Below are 19,074 nucleotides of genomic sequence, written 5' to 3'. Positions count from 1 at the left end.
ATAGAGACAGAGAGGATAAGTCATCGAGAGAGTAAGATTTCTGCTTGATGTATTTCCAGTTCAGGACTATTTATTCTATTTCTCTGAGTAATTTTTGGCTTATAACTTATTCACAGTGGTTTGCATGTCCTTGAATGGGTGCAGCATGATCCGTGGTTAAGCTGCCTTAACGAAATCTGTGAGCAGTGTCCTGGCTGAACTTAGCATGATCAATTGGCTGGCCTGTGCCCCCTGATATATCACTTTGTGTCCTGCAGAGGCCTTAGTGGATCTCAGTCTGCAACTCAAAGAGAGATAGAGGGGAAACTGGGAAATTGCTAGGATTATGTCAGTGGTAAGGAGGTGGTACTCTAGTGGAGGTACTACTCAATGGAGTTGGTTGTTGGCAACCATCCTGTGGCCTTTGACTTTTCCATCATTAGCGCTAAGCTATTCCAGTATAGTGGATAGTCGAGGTCCATTTTTGTAGAGATGAACAACTAAAAGAAGGAAGGAGAAGCATGGAAGCATTTTGTGCATGTATAGTGTTAAGGGCATAAAAATCTTTTGCATTAGTATTTGCCATTGAAGCGTTCAAATTACTAAAACCGAGAGCCAGAGGCAAAAATGGTCATTCATTGTCATTCTCTGTATCTCAATCCTTCACTGCCTTGCTTGTGAAGGCAAGGCCTGTTAAGCAAATTGGAGTCATATGACACCAAGAAGCGTGGTGGTCTGAGGTGCTCTTTAGTGCCAAAGCCTCTGACACCTTCTGCAAGTCTGCACCAGCTCTTGAATCGGTCTGTGAGGAATCAAACATGCAGGTATGTCAAGAAAACTGCGAGGAGTGTACTGTCACCACAAATCATATCTTCTAGCTCCTGTAACACTAATGGTGGACACATTGCACTACCTGGACCATTTCAGATCACTCTTCTTTCTTCTGAAATGGAACCCTTATGCTCTTCAGGTTACTGTAAAGCATCACATCCTCCTAGTCAGTTGAAGGTGCTTTTTTCATTAGGTATATCAAGCTCCAGTTGCTGGAGAGTTTAAAGCAGAATAAGGAAGAAAGAGGCAGAATAGGAGCAAATCTAAGCGTAAAATAAGGCGAATTGCATAATAGAATTATTTGCCACCTGAAAATTAAAGCCCAGAACTGGAAAAAAAAAAAAACCAAAACCAGAGGAAATCCTGAGTGCCCCCAAATTTCTATTAGTCTGTGCCAAAGTTCGAGCAGTCCTTAGGAAACTATTTTGGTTTAACATGGTTTGATTTTTTTGGCATTGTATATCAGTGCATAAGATACTCATTTTAGAAGAAACACATTTTTTACCAGAAAAAGGTATGTCCATTCATCTCCAACAGATTTCTACTGTGTAGCAAGAGGGAGATGAGATCTTGCTCTTTGTAGGTGGTACTATGATAGCTAGGCAAAACCCTTCTGAAGACTGCTGGTGGTAAAACTTGAAACTAAGCCAGGAGAGCTGAAGACAGTATTGTTTCCAATGTATTTTCTCCTTGCTGCAGCTGGCATGGAGAGTTTGCTGCAGTAAATTGAAACAAACTGTATTTTGGCTCTTGAAAAGTCAACTGAACCTGCCAAGCAATATAACAAATGTAGTAATTATTGTAAGAACAGCAATACTGTGGTTCTGGCTTGAAATTTCCCAAACGTTGCGCTCATACACTAAAAAGTGACTTTTACCTTTGTCAGAAAACTGACAAAAATATATGGTAAGTTCAAATCAGTGACTCCATGATGCCTGAGGAAAGACACAATCACAGCTTTTTCATTCCTAGAGCTTTTCAGGTATTTCAGTGGTACAAATTTTTGTCCTTTGATTAGTGTCACCTGTTAATTAATCACGCAGAAGAGTACCAGAGATTAAACAGACTCGTCGTTACTGCAGAATATGTGGAAAGGACAGCAGAGTTTTAAAGAGCATTTGAAGTGAATGTTTCTTCGATTAGGTTTCTTAAGCAGAAGGAACCGTTGAATTTTCCCACTTACATCTGTATACAAAATACTTACACAAAGACAAGCAATTAAACTAGCACATACTGTGTTGTTTGCAGTGATACAGAGCAAAGTCATGTACTCTCTGGATTTTTAATATTGATTTCTTTGCTAACCTGAAAGTCATGCAAGTGCTGTAAAACTCTGCATCATAACTTCAGCATATGAAGCTGAAAGAATGGGAAGGAAGCTGAAGGAGCTGTTGGAACAGGTCCAGAGATGGCCTACAAAGATGACCAGAGGGCTGGAGCACCTTCCATATGAGGACAGGCTGAGAGAGTTGGGGTTGTTCAGCCTGGAGAAGAGAAGACTCAGAGAAGAGCTCATAGACCTTCCAGTACCTGAAAAGGGGCTACAGGAAAGGTGGAGAGGCTTTCATAAGCCCTCATAAAGGCTTGTGGTGATAGGATGAGGGGGAACGTGTATAAACTGAAGAGGGGCAGATTTAGACTAGACATTAGGAAGAATTTCTTCACCATGAGAGTGGTGAGACACTGGAATAGGTTGCCCAGGGAAATTTTGGATGCCCCATCCCTGGAGGTGTTCAAGGCCAGGTTGAATGGGGCCTTGGGCAGCCTGATTTAGTGGGATGCCTCTGAGCATGGCAGGGGGATTGGAACTAGATGATCTTTAAGGTCCCTTCCAACCCAAACTATTCTATGATTCTATGATTTTATGATTCTATGATTCTATGATTGTGTTGATCTATGCCTGTTTACAAATTCAGCCTAACCTGAGCATCTTCTTGCCCTAGAATATATGCAAAACCACAGCATTACCTGTTCCATTGTATTTTTAGTGTATCCATTGTAGCTGCTTCACCACTTCACTGTTTTTGATGGAATAAACTCTGTTGACAAAGAATAAGCTGTAAATATACATGACAAAATGTCTACTGGCTCACACTAAGGACATCTGCAGTATGCTATATTGACAACCAGAGCTTCAGTGAGCATCAGGAGTCAGATGCAGTATGGCCAGCTGAAGCTCCAGCTTGCTCCTGGCTACAAATGACAACAGCAATAAATTATTGTTTAAAATGTCCTTTGCTATTACAGTTTTCAAGCAGCAAAATAAAAACAATAAAAAAGACAATGTAAGCTAAAGCCTCCCATAGTCATAAAAGTCAGAATTTTTTAGATAACTGGCATATAATAAAAGAAAAAAATTAGGCCTAATCTTTTAAAGTAATATTGGCTTTAAAGTCTCTAAGTACTTAGAAGCCTAATATTTAGTCAGCATTAGAAAAATAAGCTAGGAAACATACGACTGTTAGTCAAAAATCTGAGTTTCCCTTGATCATTATTTAGGCAGTGATTTCTTTCACTTTGCAATTCTATTGCAATTTTTTTTCTACAAGACATAGCCTAGTAAAACAAACTAAGGCTGTATCTTCTTGTGGTTCATTGGTTAGAATTATCTCAGTTAATGAGATAAACGTATACTTAACTTTAAGGACATGTTTAAAAGCTGCTGAGTTAACTCAGAACTGTGTCCCAGGAGATCACCATTCATTAGATTGTGTCTGGGTATGATGTATGCTGCAAATTGAGCCTCCAGTTCTGTGTATTTACTGTGACATTGTTCCAGTGACTGCTTCACACAGTTTTGCTAGTCCTTTTAAACTCCCTTGAAGACATCCATTGCTTAGACATTTTGTGGTGTGGGCTTTTTATATTGGCAATAATTTCCTCTAACAGTAAATGAGTAACCCTTCAGGTAATTATTCAAATGACTTTAGTAGAAGTCTCAGTAAAAAAATCAATAAAAGCCATAGGATTTAGCTCACTCTGCTGCTCTGTCTTGAAGTCATCTCTCTAAGAAGGCACCACCAGGCTAAACTGAAGTAATTTAGCCAAGGCTACCCAAATTGTTATTCTATAGTCAAATGGACAGTACTAAATTAAGTTCCAAAAATGAAATGTTCAAGAAAATTTCTTGCTAGGATAGAGACTTATGGAATGCCAAAAATAATCTTATTCCTGCCAGCACTGAAATTCTCTCAACTCTTTTGCATCTGTAATAAGTGTAAGCAGACCTGGCAGAGATGAAGGCAGGTCCTTTGATAGAGTGGCGTGTGGCCTGAGGGTGTCACGTTTAATATATAAGGTAGAAAACATCCCAATCATCCATCTTCAGGCCCATAATCCTAAATATATACTTCTTTGTGAAAGCTATTTTCTATTTACGAGATCCCATCTTAATACTGGTGTTTTCCTGGTGTAGTTTCTGAGCAGGCATCTCTGATATGTTGATAAGGAAGGAAGAATATAAACAGATCACCTGAGCAACCTATTTATCTGAATGTCTATTCCATTTCATACAGCCACTAGAATAAATTCCTAGCCCATGTGAATGGAAACTTTCCTAAAAATGTGGTGACTGTGTTTACAACTGTCTTTCATTTGTTTTAAAGGTACGGTATGAAAAATAGGCTACAAAACCTTATGAAAGCACATGAGACAGAAGAGGCTTTATACTGGGTGAAAATTGTTACTGCCTTTTAGGATTTCCTCTGGAAGAAGCCTTTTTGGTTTCAGAAGATGGATGCACTCATCAAAACTTATTTATGGTCATAAATAGTGCTCATCCTGAGCTGTACAGCAAAAATTGTGTCACGATTGTGTCACCATGAGAACAATTAAACATTGGAATAATCTCCCAGGGAAGTGGCAGATTCCTCTAAACTGGACACTTTAAAGGCTCAGCTTGACAGGATTCTGGGCCATCTCATTTAAACTCTGTGTTACCTGAAAGGTTGGACCAAGTTATCCCTGAGGTTCCTTCCAACCTGGCATTCTGTGATTCTATGAAGCGATTCTATTATGCTACATTTGATTTCTGTGTTCTCTTTAACAACCACAGAAAGTCAGTGTGTCTTCAAAATTAAGTTTCTTTGCTTTTTCAGGGCACAGGCCAAGTAATTTTTGGTGAGACTGTTTTTAAGGAACGTGAGCAGAGTTTGGCCAAAGCAATTTTGTCAGAGCAATAGTTGTGATTATAGCAATATGGTTGTCTGGCTATAATAAATGCATATTGGCATAAAAAGAGAAGCAAGGACTGTGGGAAAAAATATAGCAAACCAAGAAAGAGAAAAAAATGACTAGATGTTTTGTTGAACAGGATGTATTTTAAGATAGAGTAGGCCATATAGTGATAAAAAGTTTTAAAATGTCTTTTTTGTGTTTCAGCATGTTGAGATAGCATTGCACTGGTGAATAAACACAGTCTGTTTATAATGTTATGCTATGAGACCTGTGTACTTTATAGAGGTTTCTTGCATTCAGAGATTGCAGTGGTAAATTAGCTTTATAGTTGTTTAATATTTATTTGTAAGTCAGATTTTTGAGAAAAGCTGAGAAACACCGTTATCCATAGTCAAAGCAGAATTAACATATTTTACAGCACATAGGAATAAGTTGAGACTTTGAGTTTCCATACACTGATCCAAATCCTGACATTTTCTCTATAGAATTTAACTGTTCTCCCATGGTCTCCGTAGTAGTTATTCTTTGTGCAAACGGTTTCTGACTCTATCCACAATACTTTCTGGAGGAGAGATTTCCTCCACAGGAAGCACTGAGAAATGTTTTAGAACAGAATTAGTGCTGGATTCAGTATTATGTGCTGGCTCATTGACAAATATCTCATGGAATTGAGTATGTTTTTTTGTGAATTGGTTACTTTTTATTGAGGTTATCTGAAGTCTAGTCAAACTTGTATCTGTTTATGCCCTTTGCGGGATTTAGAGGAAAATCCTGAAAATTTAAAGGGTTGGCTATCTCAGGTTTTAGCCACTGTAAGTTGAAGAGGAGCTCTGATATATATATATATTTAATCTTTATTTTTCTAATTTTTTTAGTTGACTATGTATAGCAAACCTAGCACTATCCAGTCACTTCTCAGAAAACATACAAATTAAAGAGTTTTTAGTAATTTGTGAAGCAACTAGTTCGATATATAGCTTCTAGAGCATATTGGAAAAGAACGACGAAGCTTTGGTATGAGAGGGAACTTTAATTTGCAGCTTAAAGCAGTATAATCTGTCGTCAGTATTTTAGGTTGAAAGATAATTTGGAGCTGTTTTTATTGAAATCGCCTGAAAGTTTACAGCACTTCTTTATAGCATAGCATTAATAAGACTCCTAATATTTCTGGTGAGCATTGCCATGCTGCTGTGAAAGCTACAGGGAACTTTCAAAGAGGATACCAAGAACAATATTCATTATGGGAGAGGCAAGGAGGGTTTTACTAGTTTTCTGTATTTTTTCTGCTCAGTGACACGTGTCATACTTTTGTTAGTAAGTCATTAATATACAGAAAAAATTAATTAAGATTGGGTCATTTTATCCCTAATGGTTTCTAGATGAATTCTAGTAATGACATTCAGATTTAGTTAAGACTTACTTAGTTGTAAAGCTCTGATGCACCAATTCAGCGAAGCAGGTTTACGTGGCCACTGGAAACTTGTTCTATCACACATTGATAAGGTGTCCATTCAGCCTCCTTTTCTCCAGACTAAGCAACCCCAGTTCCCTTGGCTGCTTCTCATAAGACTTGTGCTCCAGACCCTTCACCAGCTTTGCTGCCCTCCTCTGGACGTGTTCCAGCAGCTCAATATCTTTCATTTAGTGAGAATACAGTATTCAAGGTGTGGCCTTACCAATGCTGAGTACAAGGAGGCCATCACTTCCCCAGTTCTGCTGGCCACACTCTTTCTGATACAGGCCAAGATGCTATTGGCCCTCTTGTCCAGCTGGGCACACTGTTGATTCATATTCAGCTGGCTGTCAAACAGCACCCCTGGGTCCTTTTTCACTGGGCAGCTTTCCAGCCACTTTTTACCAAACTCGTAGCATTGCACGGGGTTATTATGACCGAAGTGCAGGGCCTAACATTTACCATTGTTGGGCCTCAGCCCATCAGTCTAGCTTGCCCAAATCCCTCCGTAGAGCCTTCCTTGCCCTCAAAGCAGATAAACACAGCCACACAACTTGGTGTCATCTAGAAATTTACTGAGGGTGCACTTAATCCACTCATCCGGATCCCCCTGGTAATGCAGAATAACGCTTATGTTACTCTTGTTTGTATTAGTTCTATGTGTTTGGTTTTGTAATATTTTTTCGTTATTGTGAAGAGGCTGAGACTTGACCAGAATATTTTATTGATGTAAAATACAACATTTAATAGATGGACATAACATAGCAGGAGTGATGCCAAAGCTAATGGATACTTTTCACAGTAGAAGTATTAATATGTAAAATCTTAGGTTTTAATTACTTTCAGCTGTCCATATTTCAAAGTTTCAGAGGAATATATCATCAGCTTGTATAAAATAATAGGTCTAAACAAGTTATACATTTGTGTTCAGAGTGCAAGTGAAACTAGATGTAATCCCCAGTTGCAAAGTCTGAATTCCACGTTCCTTGATTTTGTGTCACACTTCACCAGCGATTTCATGGTTTTGTGGCCCATGTGTATGAAAACTGCAGAAACTGCCTCATCTTTCTCATAATTCCTCAAATACCTACTATGTACATTATCCCCTGGCTAATCCTTATGTACCTCTGACATTTGCATTCATAAATCTTCAAGAAGTAGGCACGCCTCACATTTAAGCTGTCCTCTAATGCGTTTTCTGCTGGTGCTATAATACTTTTTTAACAACCAAATGTATTGGCAAGAAGTAGTTTCGTCTTGAAAGGGAAAATCATGGAAGTGCTTGCATCAAAATGACTGAATTCTTGTTACAGGTCTACATGTAACTTTCTGTTGAAAAACTTTATGAAGACAACAAGCGCATCTTGTCTTAAGGTGGCACAAGACTAGATCTCAACACATGTAGATTTTCTCGATAATAAAACATTTATTCTTTGACCATTTCTCATTTTTAAGTAGACAGCCTGACTTTTAGGGAAACAACATTTTTTATTTGTAGTTTTAGTATTTTTTTCAAGTACATTTTAATATTTTGCATATAAAAAAGGATTCTATTTGTGAAGTGTGAGAATATGCATCAGATTCCCCAGTTATATATGATGGAAGTAATCCAAACTTTCCTCTCACTTTTGGCATTGCTGTTACTTGATTTTCATTTCTTATCCTAGTGCCAAGAATATGCCTAAGCAAGTAGAAGTCCGGATGCATGAAAGTCATTTAAGTCCAGTGGAGCACAGATCCAGGAATGTATGTGTGCAGTTCTGCCAGTCGCTCCACAGGAATCTGCTCCTGACTCTTACTGTATTTGGTAAGCTACAACTGCTGGTCTGGATGTTCTATTTGTATTGGTATTTGTTCATGTAGTACCTGTTTATGTAGTACCTGTTCATTTGTTCATCAGCTGTTCCTGCTGAACAGCCAGAGAGTAAATAGGATTCACATCCATTGGCATTGTACCTTTAGGTCTGATGTATTACTGACACAACTCTGAGCAAATCCACACAACTGAGATATATCCTATATGTGGATTGAATGGAGTGTGATCTAAGTGCAAAGCCAATCAGATGGACATCATTCAGTAGAGATAAATGCACTACACATTTTTCTTTTGGTTATTTGATAAAAGACAAAAACTCTTCAAAATTCCACTTCCTTCATCTTTTATCTCTCAGTTCATGCTCTGCTGTTTTTAAGGTTTGTCTCCCTCTCTATAGCCATCGCTCCATGGTCTTATCTTGAATATTGCCTCTAGCTTTAGCAACTTCCAAATACAGAAGTTTGACATTTTATTGTGGCTCACTGGTTCTTTGCCTCTTTCTTTTTCACTGGAAGCCTAACATCCAGATGCAGCAAATTCATAGATGTACTCTATGTTATTATTGTTTGAGCTGCAAATCTCACATTTTTCAGCCTTCAAAACCCATACTACTGAAGTGTTTAGGCAATATTTGCTTGGAATCATCTTTAGAAGGTGCCTGATGCAGTTCCAGAAAAAGTTTCAAATGGACAGACATTTTCCATCATATCAAACTGATACTTCAAAGATACTGCAAACTACTCAGGCTTTGCTATCAAGTTTTATTGCGCTTGAGACTTGGATACAGGATCAAGAAAACAAAGGCATCCTGGATGTAATCATAAAATATCCCTTCACAAAGGCCATGATAGTAAATATGGCATTTTTTCCCCTTGACTATTCTTTAACACCTTCAGTCCTCAGAGAGGGGTTTAGGTGTTGTCACTGAACAAATCTAAATAAATGATGAAGGGATTGTTTGTGATTTGGGAATGTTAGCACAAAGAAAACATGGAAACCGTCAAAGGGAAGGAGTAATAAATGAGTAGTAACATTCAAGCTTTCTTCAATGATATGTGCAGTATTCAAGAATAGGCACTCCCTTCCAAAAACCCCCAAATGAAACTTCAGTTTGTTTCGCTCACAAGAGAACTCTAGCTTTTTTTCAGCATTTTTCTTAGGCTGTAAAATAGCTACTCATGCTGACCTTGTTTTCAAGTGGTACCATTCTTATGTTGAGAGCTAGATGTCCTAGCCCAAAGAGCTGGGTTCTAGTCACTGCTCTTCCGTCAGTTCTGCATGGCCTCATATAAATCAGTTCACCACTTTGAGCCTTTATTTTGCCAGCTGTAGAACAATGATATGAATTGTATTTGACTATCTCTCAATGTATTGTAAGTCCTACACAGTATTAGTAAACTCAAACCTGTTGTTTGCAGCAAGTTTGTATTTGCAGAAGCAGAACAGTACGTTAGGTGTAAGCACAGCTGGCAGAAGATTTTACATCAGGACCACCTCTCTCTAATCATGAGATACGTGTTACATGTGTTACAGCCTTGTATCAAATAGAAGGCTAAGACTCCCAAAATCTGTCTCTGTACCAAAAATCAGCTGCCTTGTGTAACTGTTTTTCTTCTAAGCTGTTCTGAATAGTCAGTGGCATTCAGGTATACTTACCTACTTGCTCTCTTTTATTTTTCTTCCAGGCGTCATCCTGGGTGCACTGTGTGGGGGTCTTCTTCGTCTAGCAACACCTATTGACCCTGACATCATCATGTTAATAGCCTTCCCAGGAGATATACTTATGAGGATGCTAAAAATGCTAATCCTCCCTTTAATTATCTCCAGTTTAATCACAGGTAAGATAAATACCTTAAGATGCTTGCTTTAGATATCACCTGATTTGCTTTTTGTGATGTAGGAAGTGTGATCCTGTCAGGGATTTTGCAGTTGAAGTGTGTATTTCAGAGTTAATTTCTGATTACCTTCACTATGTAGATGCTCCAGTGAATTTATTTTCCAACACATGTACACATACTGCCTTCTTGAATGTCAGAAATTTATTAATATGCTGTTTCACATAATTCCTGAATTGGATCTTGCAAATAAGTCTGTATGACACTAGCAAGCCTAGCCTTCTTGAAGCTGCAATGTGAGCCAGGCCATGACCAGTTTGCAGCAATCAAGAGCGAAAGATGGTTTGATATCGTCTCTATTTTTCATTGTCTCTTCTGTGATTAGATGGAATCTTACATGGTTCTCTTCAAATCAATAGCAGCAGACATTTTTTACATAAGAACTGGAGGGACAAGCTTCAGTAATCTATCTTGTGGTGAGAGTATCACAAGGACAAAAGTAGGCACGTGTAGGCAGTCATTAAACTTTGCAAATTATAAAGGATTTTATTTGCTGACTGTTGAATTGGATAATGAATCTCAATATATTTTTTTGTTTCTTAAAATAAAACACCTGCAGGACTGTCTGGTTTAGATGCTAAAGCAAGTGGCCGATTGGGTACAAGAGCCATGGTCTACTATATGTCCACCACCATTATTGCTGCTGTGCTGGGCGTGATTTTGGTTTTAGCCATCCATCCAGGGAATCCAAAACTCAAGAAACAGCTTGGTCAAGGGAAGAAGAATGATGAAGTATCTAGTCTGGATGCTTTCTTGGATCTGATCCGAAACCTGTTCCCTGAAAATCTAGTCCAAGCATGCTTTCAACAGGTAAATCCTTCTACTCCTTGGTAATATTTTTTAGATCTTTTACATACTTGGGATGTCTGCAGAGTTAATGTCATTGTTTAGGTGAATGACAGAGATGACAATGCAAAGAGGAATACAGGTCTTAAGTCCTGAGCAGGTAAATTAAAGAACATTATTTATAGCTGATTTGTCTTGTGTTGTAGTTATTATTTAAATTCATAGATTTTTTTAAAGACGATAATTTTTAATTTGTTATAAAGTAAACTTATTTTTTTTCCTCACTTTTTATACAGTATATACAGTAATGAATGCTGGCTTGGCGCTGAACAGCTGATGAACTATGGGATCTTTCACCCAGGTTGAATTTTATCTTGGTTGTTAGTTACAGAGCTGATGGTTCTGCAATGGTATTTTTATAATATATGGATGATCTTCATTCCAGCTGGTTGGAAATGTACCCCAGAATCCAACCTCTCGTAACTTCTATCGCTGTATTAGAGTCCAGACTAGGTGGAGATAACACAGTCAAGTGGCTGACCCACCCCATCAGGCCAGGTTTGAAGCATGCTTGAAAAGAATAGTGCTTGCACCATGTGTTTCTTGCGTTGTAGGTAGATAATTTTGTCTAAAAGCTTTTCATCGGTGCTTAATCAGAACAGCTTCGCTTTGAGAGGTAAAATAAATTAAAAATGCATGCTTCCTAATTTTTGATTGAGCATATTTCTTGTGTGTAAGCTACTTTTTCCTGAATTATTTGACAATAATGGAGACTTTTTTCTTTTGGATGGAACGCTGCTTCTTGCCACATCTTGTTAAGTGTTCCGATGTGAAATCATATGATAGCTGCGGTTATGGGAAAAGAATAAAGAGAAGACATGAGAGAGAAGGGAGAAGATGACATGGTGGGTAGAGGAATGGAGGGCAACCTATGTTGCTAAGAGGACTTGGATAGCTTTGCTTTTCCATGGACTTCCACATAAAAACCACATAGCCCTTGGAGGTTTAAAGGGAGAACATCCTCAATATTTCCAAATCATCAAGGGAATGTCAGTCACGTTATCATACTCTGGGTGGCTAAGCATCACATGTAATGTGAAATGTATTTTTGTAAAATACAGTGAGGAGAGAGTGGGGTGCTTATGTTTTTTTCTTCCTTACCCTCTTTTGAATTGTAGAAGAGAGAAGAATTAAATTTCTGGTCAATTGACAGTGGTCAACTATTTTGACAAAAGGAAAAAAGCAGGAGAAAGAAGATGTAAGCTACCCATATCAGATAGTTTTCTCAGAACCTTAAATTTGTTTTTTTCAGTGTGTGTAATATGATCATTTCACTAGTTATAGATCACCAATTCCATTCATTTTTTTAAAAAAACTACATTAAAAAAACCTTAAAAAGTAAAAAAGCTTTTTTACTTTCCTGCATTTAATTTTTATGAGATTCCAAACTAATTGCCAGTGAAAACTTCTGCCACAAAGCCACTTCTGCCTTCTATTAGCCTTTAGTTCCACAGTAAAGAGTTAGGCTTTACTTGTCCCTTTCTTTATTTAGGAGGAAATTTCACTACTTTTAATGGTATCAGCATATATTTTCTCTTCCTACATTTATACAGACTCTCCATGAGCATTCAGTATTTCCAGGATGCCTTAGGAGGAAGCAATTTCTTCCAGAAAACCTGTGAAGAATTATTTTGAAAGGTGCCCAGTGATGGTACTGTGTAGGCATGGTCTGTGGAGGAGTTTTACATGCCTTCCCTTGCAACCAGGCAGAAAGCAATGAAGGGATTCACTTGCCAGTTCGAGACCATTCATTTGCAAACTGAACTGCGAATCATCTTGGAATTTCAATATCTCTTGAATTTTTGCGTGGTCCACAAAAAGGTCTTAATTGATAATGATAACTGCTATTCCACAAGAGACTTAAGATGTTACATACCATGTAAGAGAATGGGAATATCATCTGTAAATATGACTGTGACATTTAAATGGTTTCCTGACCTCAGATGTCAGAATCTAAACTTGATACTAGGCTTAGCATTTTTAGTAACTGGCTTTGTGTGAAGAAGAGTGGACTTAAGTGACTGTAGTGGATTTTGTGAATGTGTATAGTCTAATGTTTTAAGTTTAATTTCTCTGATTCTGTTCTTGCATTCTGGATGCCTCATAGTTGCTTGACAACGTCTCTGAGATAAATTTTAACTCCGAGAAAAATATAAACATGTAGGAATGTTGGGTTGTTTCAGGACAACTGAAGAGTATCTTACACAAAACTATGTAGGTTTTCTGTCTACATCACCCTTTCTAGATTTAGATAGCAGGTTTTGAAGAGAGACATAAGGTATATTAAAACACTTTAGTTTTAAAACCCTATGGTTTAAAAACATATGGATTGAATCTGGATCATCGTTCTTAATCCTGCAATGTCCATCTCAACAGAAAAGAGATGCAAATGTTCATTGAAAGGCCTGTGCACCTTTTCTGATCTCTTGCTCAAACTTTATTCTAGGAACAAGAAAAGTAGGGATCAGATGGGAAATCATGGCAAACTGGTCATAGCTTCCTAACCATTTTGCCTGTCCCTGTCCCTCCCTTTATAGAGGCAGGGAAGGCTCAAGGTGTAAAGTAGGAGGAAAACATATATTAAAAAGCAGCAAGTCACTGATATTTTTCCACTCCCTCCTCCATTTTTTCTTAGCCATAAACTTAAGATCATATCTCCCCTACCTTTCCTTCCCTGCTTTCTCTTTGCCCTGCCTTTCATGTGCCAGGTGTGGTCCAAATCCATTCAGATGCTGTCATCTTCGTTTTGAGATGGTCAGATTTGTTTAATAGGTACCTAGCAGCTTGGATATTTTTTCCTATTATCTGTCACTCAAAATATTTGAATTAGAGAGCTCAGAGGACTGTGTGTATTCCATTTTGAGCTCTTGCATTCACCAAGTAAAGTGTTGGAAATGTCTAAAGTTTTTTATTTCAGTTAACAATCAAGCTATGCTAACTTGAGCTGGGCAGACCATCCTGAATAACAGGCCTTAATGCAGAGCTGCTGCTATGACTGATCTTAGAAGTGCCTGCCTTTTGGTACTATATAAATGATATCAACATGTAACATATAATCTGTGAAGCATAATTCATGAATCATCTGGAAAAAGGTGCTAACTGTCTGCAAAATGTTATACTGAAGTGGTAAGCCACAAGTATTTGCCATACTTTCACACTAGAGTCATGAGGAAGAATCCCAGGACTATGAGCTTGGAATTATTGAAAAACTTTTTTGGAAAAGGGAGTGAGAGGTTGTTGAATACATCTCTAATCCTTTAGAAATGTACTTCCCTGGAATTTAAAGACTCTTTTTTATTATTATTTCCTGATCTCCGGTATGGATTATGTGCAGTCGGTTTCCATTCTCATCCTCCCTTTTTTATTGCCTTCAGATCCAAACTGTCACCAAGAAAGTGCTGGTGCCGCTACCCATTGAAGAACCAACCAATGTCACTGATGCTGCTTTTGCTGTGATGAATGAGACAGTGCGTGAAGCACCAGCAGAAGCACAGCTGGTCATTAAGAAGGGACTTGAATTCAAGGATGGCATGAATGTCCTGGGTAGGAAAACTTTTCAACTGTCATGTATATACATATGTGTAACACAGCTTTTGGCTATGACTAAGTAGCCAGTGTTGTCTGATCTGCTTTTTAGTGCAAGTTTAGTCTTCCCAAATAATCATCCAATGTTATCGTCTACTGGCTGCCCATTGGTCTCTGAGATGAAAATATAATGGTCTTACTAAAAATATGACTGTATCACAGAAATAATCAAGTGAACTATTCTGGATTGGCAGCTTTGTGGGTATTAATTGCAGTATGATGAGGTATCCAAAATATCCTTTCATTCTAGAGGTAGCCTACCTTGATTAATATTAACACATATTGGCAAAACAATATGGGGGAGAGCTTCAAGAGCCAGTGCTTTACCGACCCCCTGATGACTCTGAGCTCGGTTGTTTCCAGTAAGTGTCTCAGGCACTTTGAACCAGAGTTTGGCTTCAGGCAGAGCCTGAAGTGAGAGGTGGGGTGTGAACTGCACCACCCAAGAAAAATCCCAGAGAGATTTGACGTACCTCTGAGTCATATTGCCTTCCTTCTTTCATCTTGGCTGCCGACCTTTACCATCTGCGAATTATGAACAACTGCCATTGTGCCATCTTGTCTGGACAAGGCAGTAAGTGGGGGTCGTTCAAAGGCTTTGCCTGTCTCCCACCCCTTCCTGAAATCTCTGTTCAGACTGCGTTCAGGGGAACAAAGAGCTGCCTTAGCACATCTATTTTCTTGCTTGTGCCTAGACTTGTTTTGCCAGCCTGGAGAGGAGTGTTCCCTCGATTTGTAGACTCATTGGCACACCTACACTTGAAGATACATATGCTCTGTGGCAGCAGCTTGTCCACGAGGCTGAGGCTGGCTGCCTGTCTTCATAGGTGTTGTCCTCAAAGTGGGACAGTAACCACTGCTTTATCTCACCACTAGGCCATCACTTTTTGGGGGCAAATGGCCCTTTACAGACTCTTTACAGCTTCAGGGCTTCTCCAAGTGTTGGTGAGGTGATTGACAGTGGCTGCTTTGCTTAGTTGTAAGGGAAATAGCATCAGTGAGTTGCTCATAGATGATTTGTTACTTTGAATCAGTCTGCTTTACAAGAGCCAGGAGCCATTGTATTTTGCCTACCTCCACAGCTCCTCCTTCCATTCAACATCTGTGGGCAGATGGGCCACTGTCTTTCAAAGCTGCAAACTGGCATTTTGCACCCTGTATGAGGCAGCAGCTCATTGTTCGTGCTGTTACACTCACCTGTTTCTCTCTTGGAGCTCTACTTATGCATTAAAATGAAACAGTGTTTCTAGTGTGAGAAATGCATAAGTAGTTTCTAATGTGAGAAATGCATAAATCCATTTAGTGCTGGACTTGCTTTGTGCAGGCTCTGTCATGGAAAAGAGAAGAACTAGAAGGTTCAATTCGGTTCCTACAGAAAGGAAATAAATGATTTAGGAGGGGGATTTACTGTAGTATTTTGACCAATGACTCTCAAATGTAGAGTTTTTTGGTTTGGTGTGGTTTGAGTTGGTATGGATTGGTTTTGAATGAAGAAGTGAAAATGTTGGGGAATTGCCACGTAGCTTGGAAAAACTGTACAAGCCAGGCCACTTCCTGCAAATATGAACCAACTTGACTCTTATGACTAATGTAGCAGCTCATTTGGAATTAATGAACAAAACTACCTACTAACATTTTCTGATGCAAAGTCTGAATTTCAGGAAGTTACTTGACTAAAAAGCTTTTCATCATTTCTCTGTGCTCTGCAGCACACTTCACTTCCCTATTCAAGTGACTCAACAAAGATAGCTTAGTGCTGAAGAGTGACTTTATATCCAGGAGACTGGATTTAAAAAAAAAAAAACCAAAACCCAAAACAAAACCCAAACAAAAGAAAAAAGACCGGTTGCTAAGCCCAGTGTAAGAATATGGGACAGCCTGTCTTTTCCCAGGAAGAGTACTGGTAGCTGAAATTCCCTTCTCTTGAGTGCTTTTGCGTCCTGATAGGTTTTTCCTTAGGAATTTCCCAGCTGAGTTCACAAATTTGTTAAATACTGAACTCATATAATGACTGAAAGTTTAGCCTCAAAGAGTGACTCACACTTCAAACCATCTAATAGTTAATAATACCACCCAGGACACTGAAAATTACTGGATGATAAAGGTTAGCGCTGGAGATGCAGCTCCAAAGCAATACATGACAGATGTAGGTTTTCATACTGATAGTCCTATTCTCCAGACTTTCAAACTTCAGCATTTGAATTTATGAGTGAAATGTCACTCATATTAAATTCTGTGGTTATGTATCCACTCACAGCTGGTTTCAGTGAGGCTAATCTGTTTAATGTTCTGTGTTTTAGCTTAAAGTGCAATACCCACCTTCTCCTCCCACCCCTACCTTCTTCATTTAACTGGAATACTCCTGCCCTGCAAAATTTATGTTCTGGGGCTGCTTTTGCCTTTCTCTGTAATCCAGGACTGACTAATTAGTAGGTTAAATGTGCCAAGGGATTTTTGTAAAGCTTAAGAAAAATGCTTTTGGTGCCTAGTGGCAGGTTTAGCACTGTTTAGAGTCATGATAATGGCACTGTGTTGCCTTTCCCATTTGCCACGGGCTGTGAGATTTCTAACAGTTGCAAAGATTAAAGAAAACCAACAGTTGGGCAGTGAAATTGGAATTTAATAAAATATTGAAGAATAAAAGATGTTATATCATCATGAAAGTTGAGAATGAGTCTGTATTAAAAAGTCCCAAGGGGTGAGTTCTGAAAACTGGAACAGCATGTAGTATCAAGACATTGACTAGGTGCAAAAGCTTTGTAAAAAAACTTTGCTTTACTTGCTTTTTTTTGTCTTGCAATTTTTTCCCAATAGGTTTGATAGGATTCTTTATCGCTTTTGGCATTGCTATGGGGAAAATGGGGGAACAGGCCAAGATGATGGTGGATTTCTTTAACATCCTGAATGAGATTGTAATGAAGTTAGTAACTATGATCATGTGGTAAGTCTGAAGTTCTAACTTCTAGAACAAAGTAGTTTTTTGAAAAAAACTCATAAGATCCTACTATAGCATATAGTGACCGCAGTTTGTTAGTAAACAATGTAATTAAATAGTTAATTTTTTTAAAGCAACATTATTTCTATTTGGTGGGGATTATTTAGCACCCAATTTTAAATATTTTGGAAGATACTCTGTTCTTCGTTTACTGAAATCGAAGGCATGCAGGTACTAGCAAAGACCATCAGATCCCACATCGATTATGGAACTTCATTACACAGAAGGACATCTAAGCAAGAAAGAATGCCCCACATAAGAATATCCAAGTCTTTCTGGGAGGTTAGTGTAATCTCAGGGTATATAGCTTGGACCTAAAATTACAAAGAAGCCTGGAGACACACTTTATTCACCGTCTTCTGCAGTAAGAACACTTTACTTTACCACCAAATAAATTCCAGTCACTGTTTTTTACTGACATGTAGTCCCTCCATGCACCATTTCTGCAGAATCTGTGTCTTACAACCTTGCCACAGTGGGTTCACCAGAAAGTGTCCATCCTGGTTTTGAAGTATACCTTTCAATAATACTGGGACCTGGCTTGCCTTCAAGAGAGTGACTTTACCCAATTAAGCCCTCCCTTATTTACATTTCTGGAAGGGGATTGTTTCTCTCTCTTTTTTTTATCATTTAGGTGTTTCTTCCAAGGGCTTTCCCAGAGCTATTTCTATGGAGTGCCAAGTGTGGCCATATCACACAAAACCATTTTTTCAGAAGATAGAACACATTGTTATGTTTGGTGTTGTGCTACTGTTTCCTGTCTTCTAGGTCTTTGAGAGCAGATGTCTAGATGGACACAGTTTATAGAAAAGGAAGCAGGGTGTATGAAGTGTGAGTCTTCAGTATGGTCTGTCTTTCAAAGGGAGATTGTTATGCAGAAGTCATGCAGATAACAACAACAATGTGGAAATGCATAGAACAAAAGAAAAAACTTGAAGCATTTACTTTGCATTCTATGACTATGCTTCTGCTTTTCTGTAGCTGATCTTGCCACATAAAAACACAATTGTTTTTATTCACAAAGCACTACTGCTTTCAATACTTACTGTAACCTGCTGCTTTTGATTCTGTAGAGAAGCAGTGACTATACTCCCACAACACTCGGGGAGACAGAAATTATTCTGACCTCACTTAGCATCAGTTGGTACACCCAAGACATAGTACCTTGCCTACAGTATAAATTTTCTCTAGTAGTCAGTGTTGCAACGGCAGGAAATCATTCAAGTTTCAAGAAATAACAGTGTGTTTATTTTTTACTGATGTGCTCTTTATTTCTCTTTTCATGAGAAAAGAGATTGTTCGTCTCTGTCTAGAATTTATAAAGAATTGTCGTGGCAAAAAGCAGGGGGGGTTGTGTGTTTATAAAGAAAAATGCACTTCTTTATGCAGGGTTATATTTAGTTTGGTGTGATTTCTCTGCACAGAAAGCTGTAGGTCCTGTGGCAACTCCAGACTCTCAGGAGCATGGCATTGCTACACAAACATAAAACAAATCAGT

At 38.5% G+C, this 19,074-nt stretch overlaps 1 protein-coding gene across 3 annotated transcripts in view; it reads left to right on the top strand.

The window, feature by feature from the left end:
• The window catches only part of SLC1A2 (solute carrier family 1 member 2), a 91,221-nt gene that overhangs the window by 44,196 nt on the left and 27,951 nt on the right, over positions 1–19,074 (top strand). For all 3 annotated transcript variants that reach the window (XM_054068752.1, XM_054068751.1, XM_009571889.2), the window contains 5 exons: positions 8,107–8,246; positions 9,941–10,093; positions 10,710–10,960; positions 14,371–14,539; positions 17,396–17,522. In XM_054068752.1, coding sequence (XP_053924727.1) covers positions 8,107–8,246; positions 9,941–10,093; positions 10,710–10,960; positions 14,371–14,539; positions 17,396–17,522 — 840 coding nt within the window. The remainder of the gene's footprint in view (positions 1–8,106; positions 8,247–9,940; positions 10,094–10,709; positions 10,961–14,370; positions 14,540–17,395; positions 17,523–19,074) is intronic.

The sequence above is a fragment of the Cuculus canorus genome, chromosome 5, assembly GCF_017976375.1.
Source record: "Cuculus canorus isolate bCucCan1 chromosome 5, bCucCan1.pri, whole genome shotgun sequence".
NCBI lineage: Eukaryota > Metazoa > Chordata > Aves > Cuculiformes > Cuculidae > Cuculus > Cuculus canorus.
The sequence above is the reverse complement of the archived record's forward strand: the minus strand, read 5'-3'. Positions and strand labels throughout refer to the sequence as shown.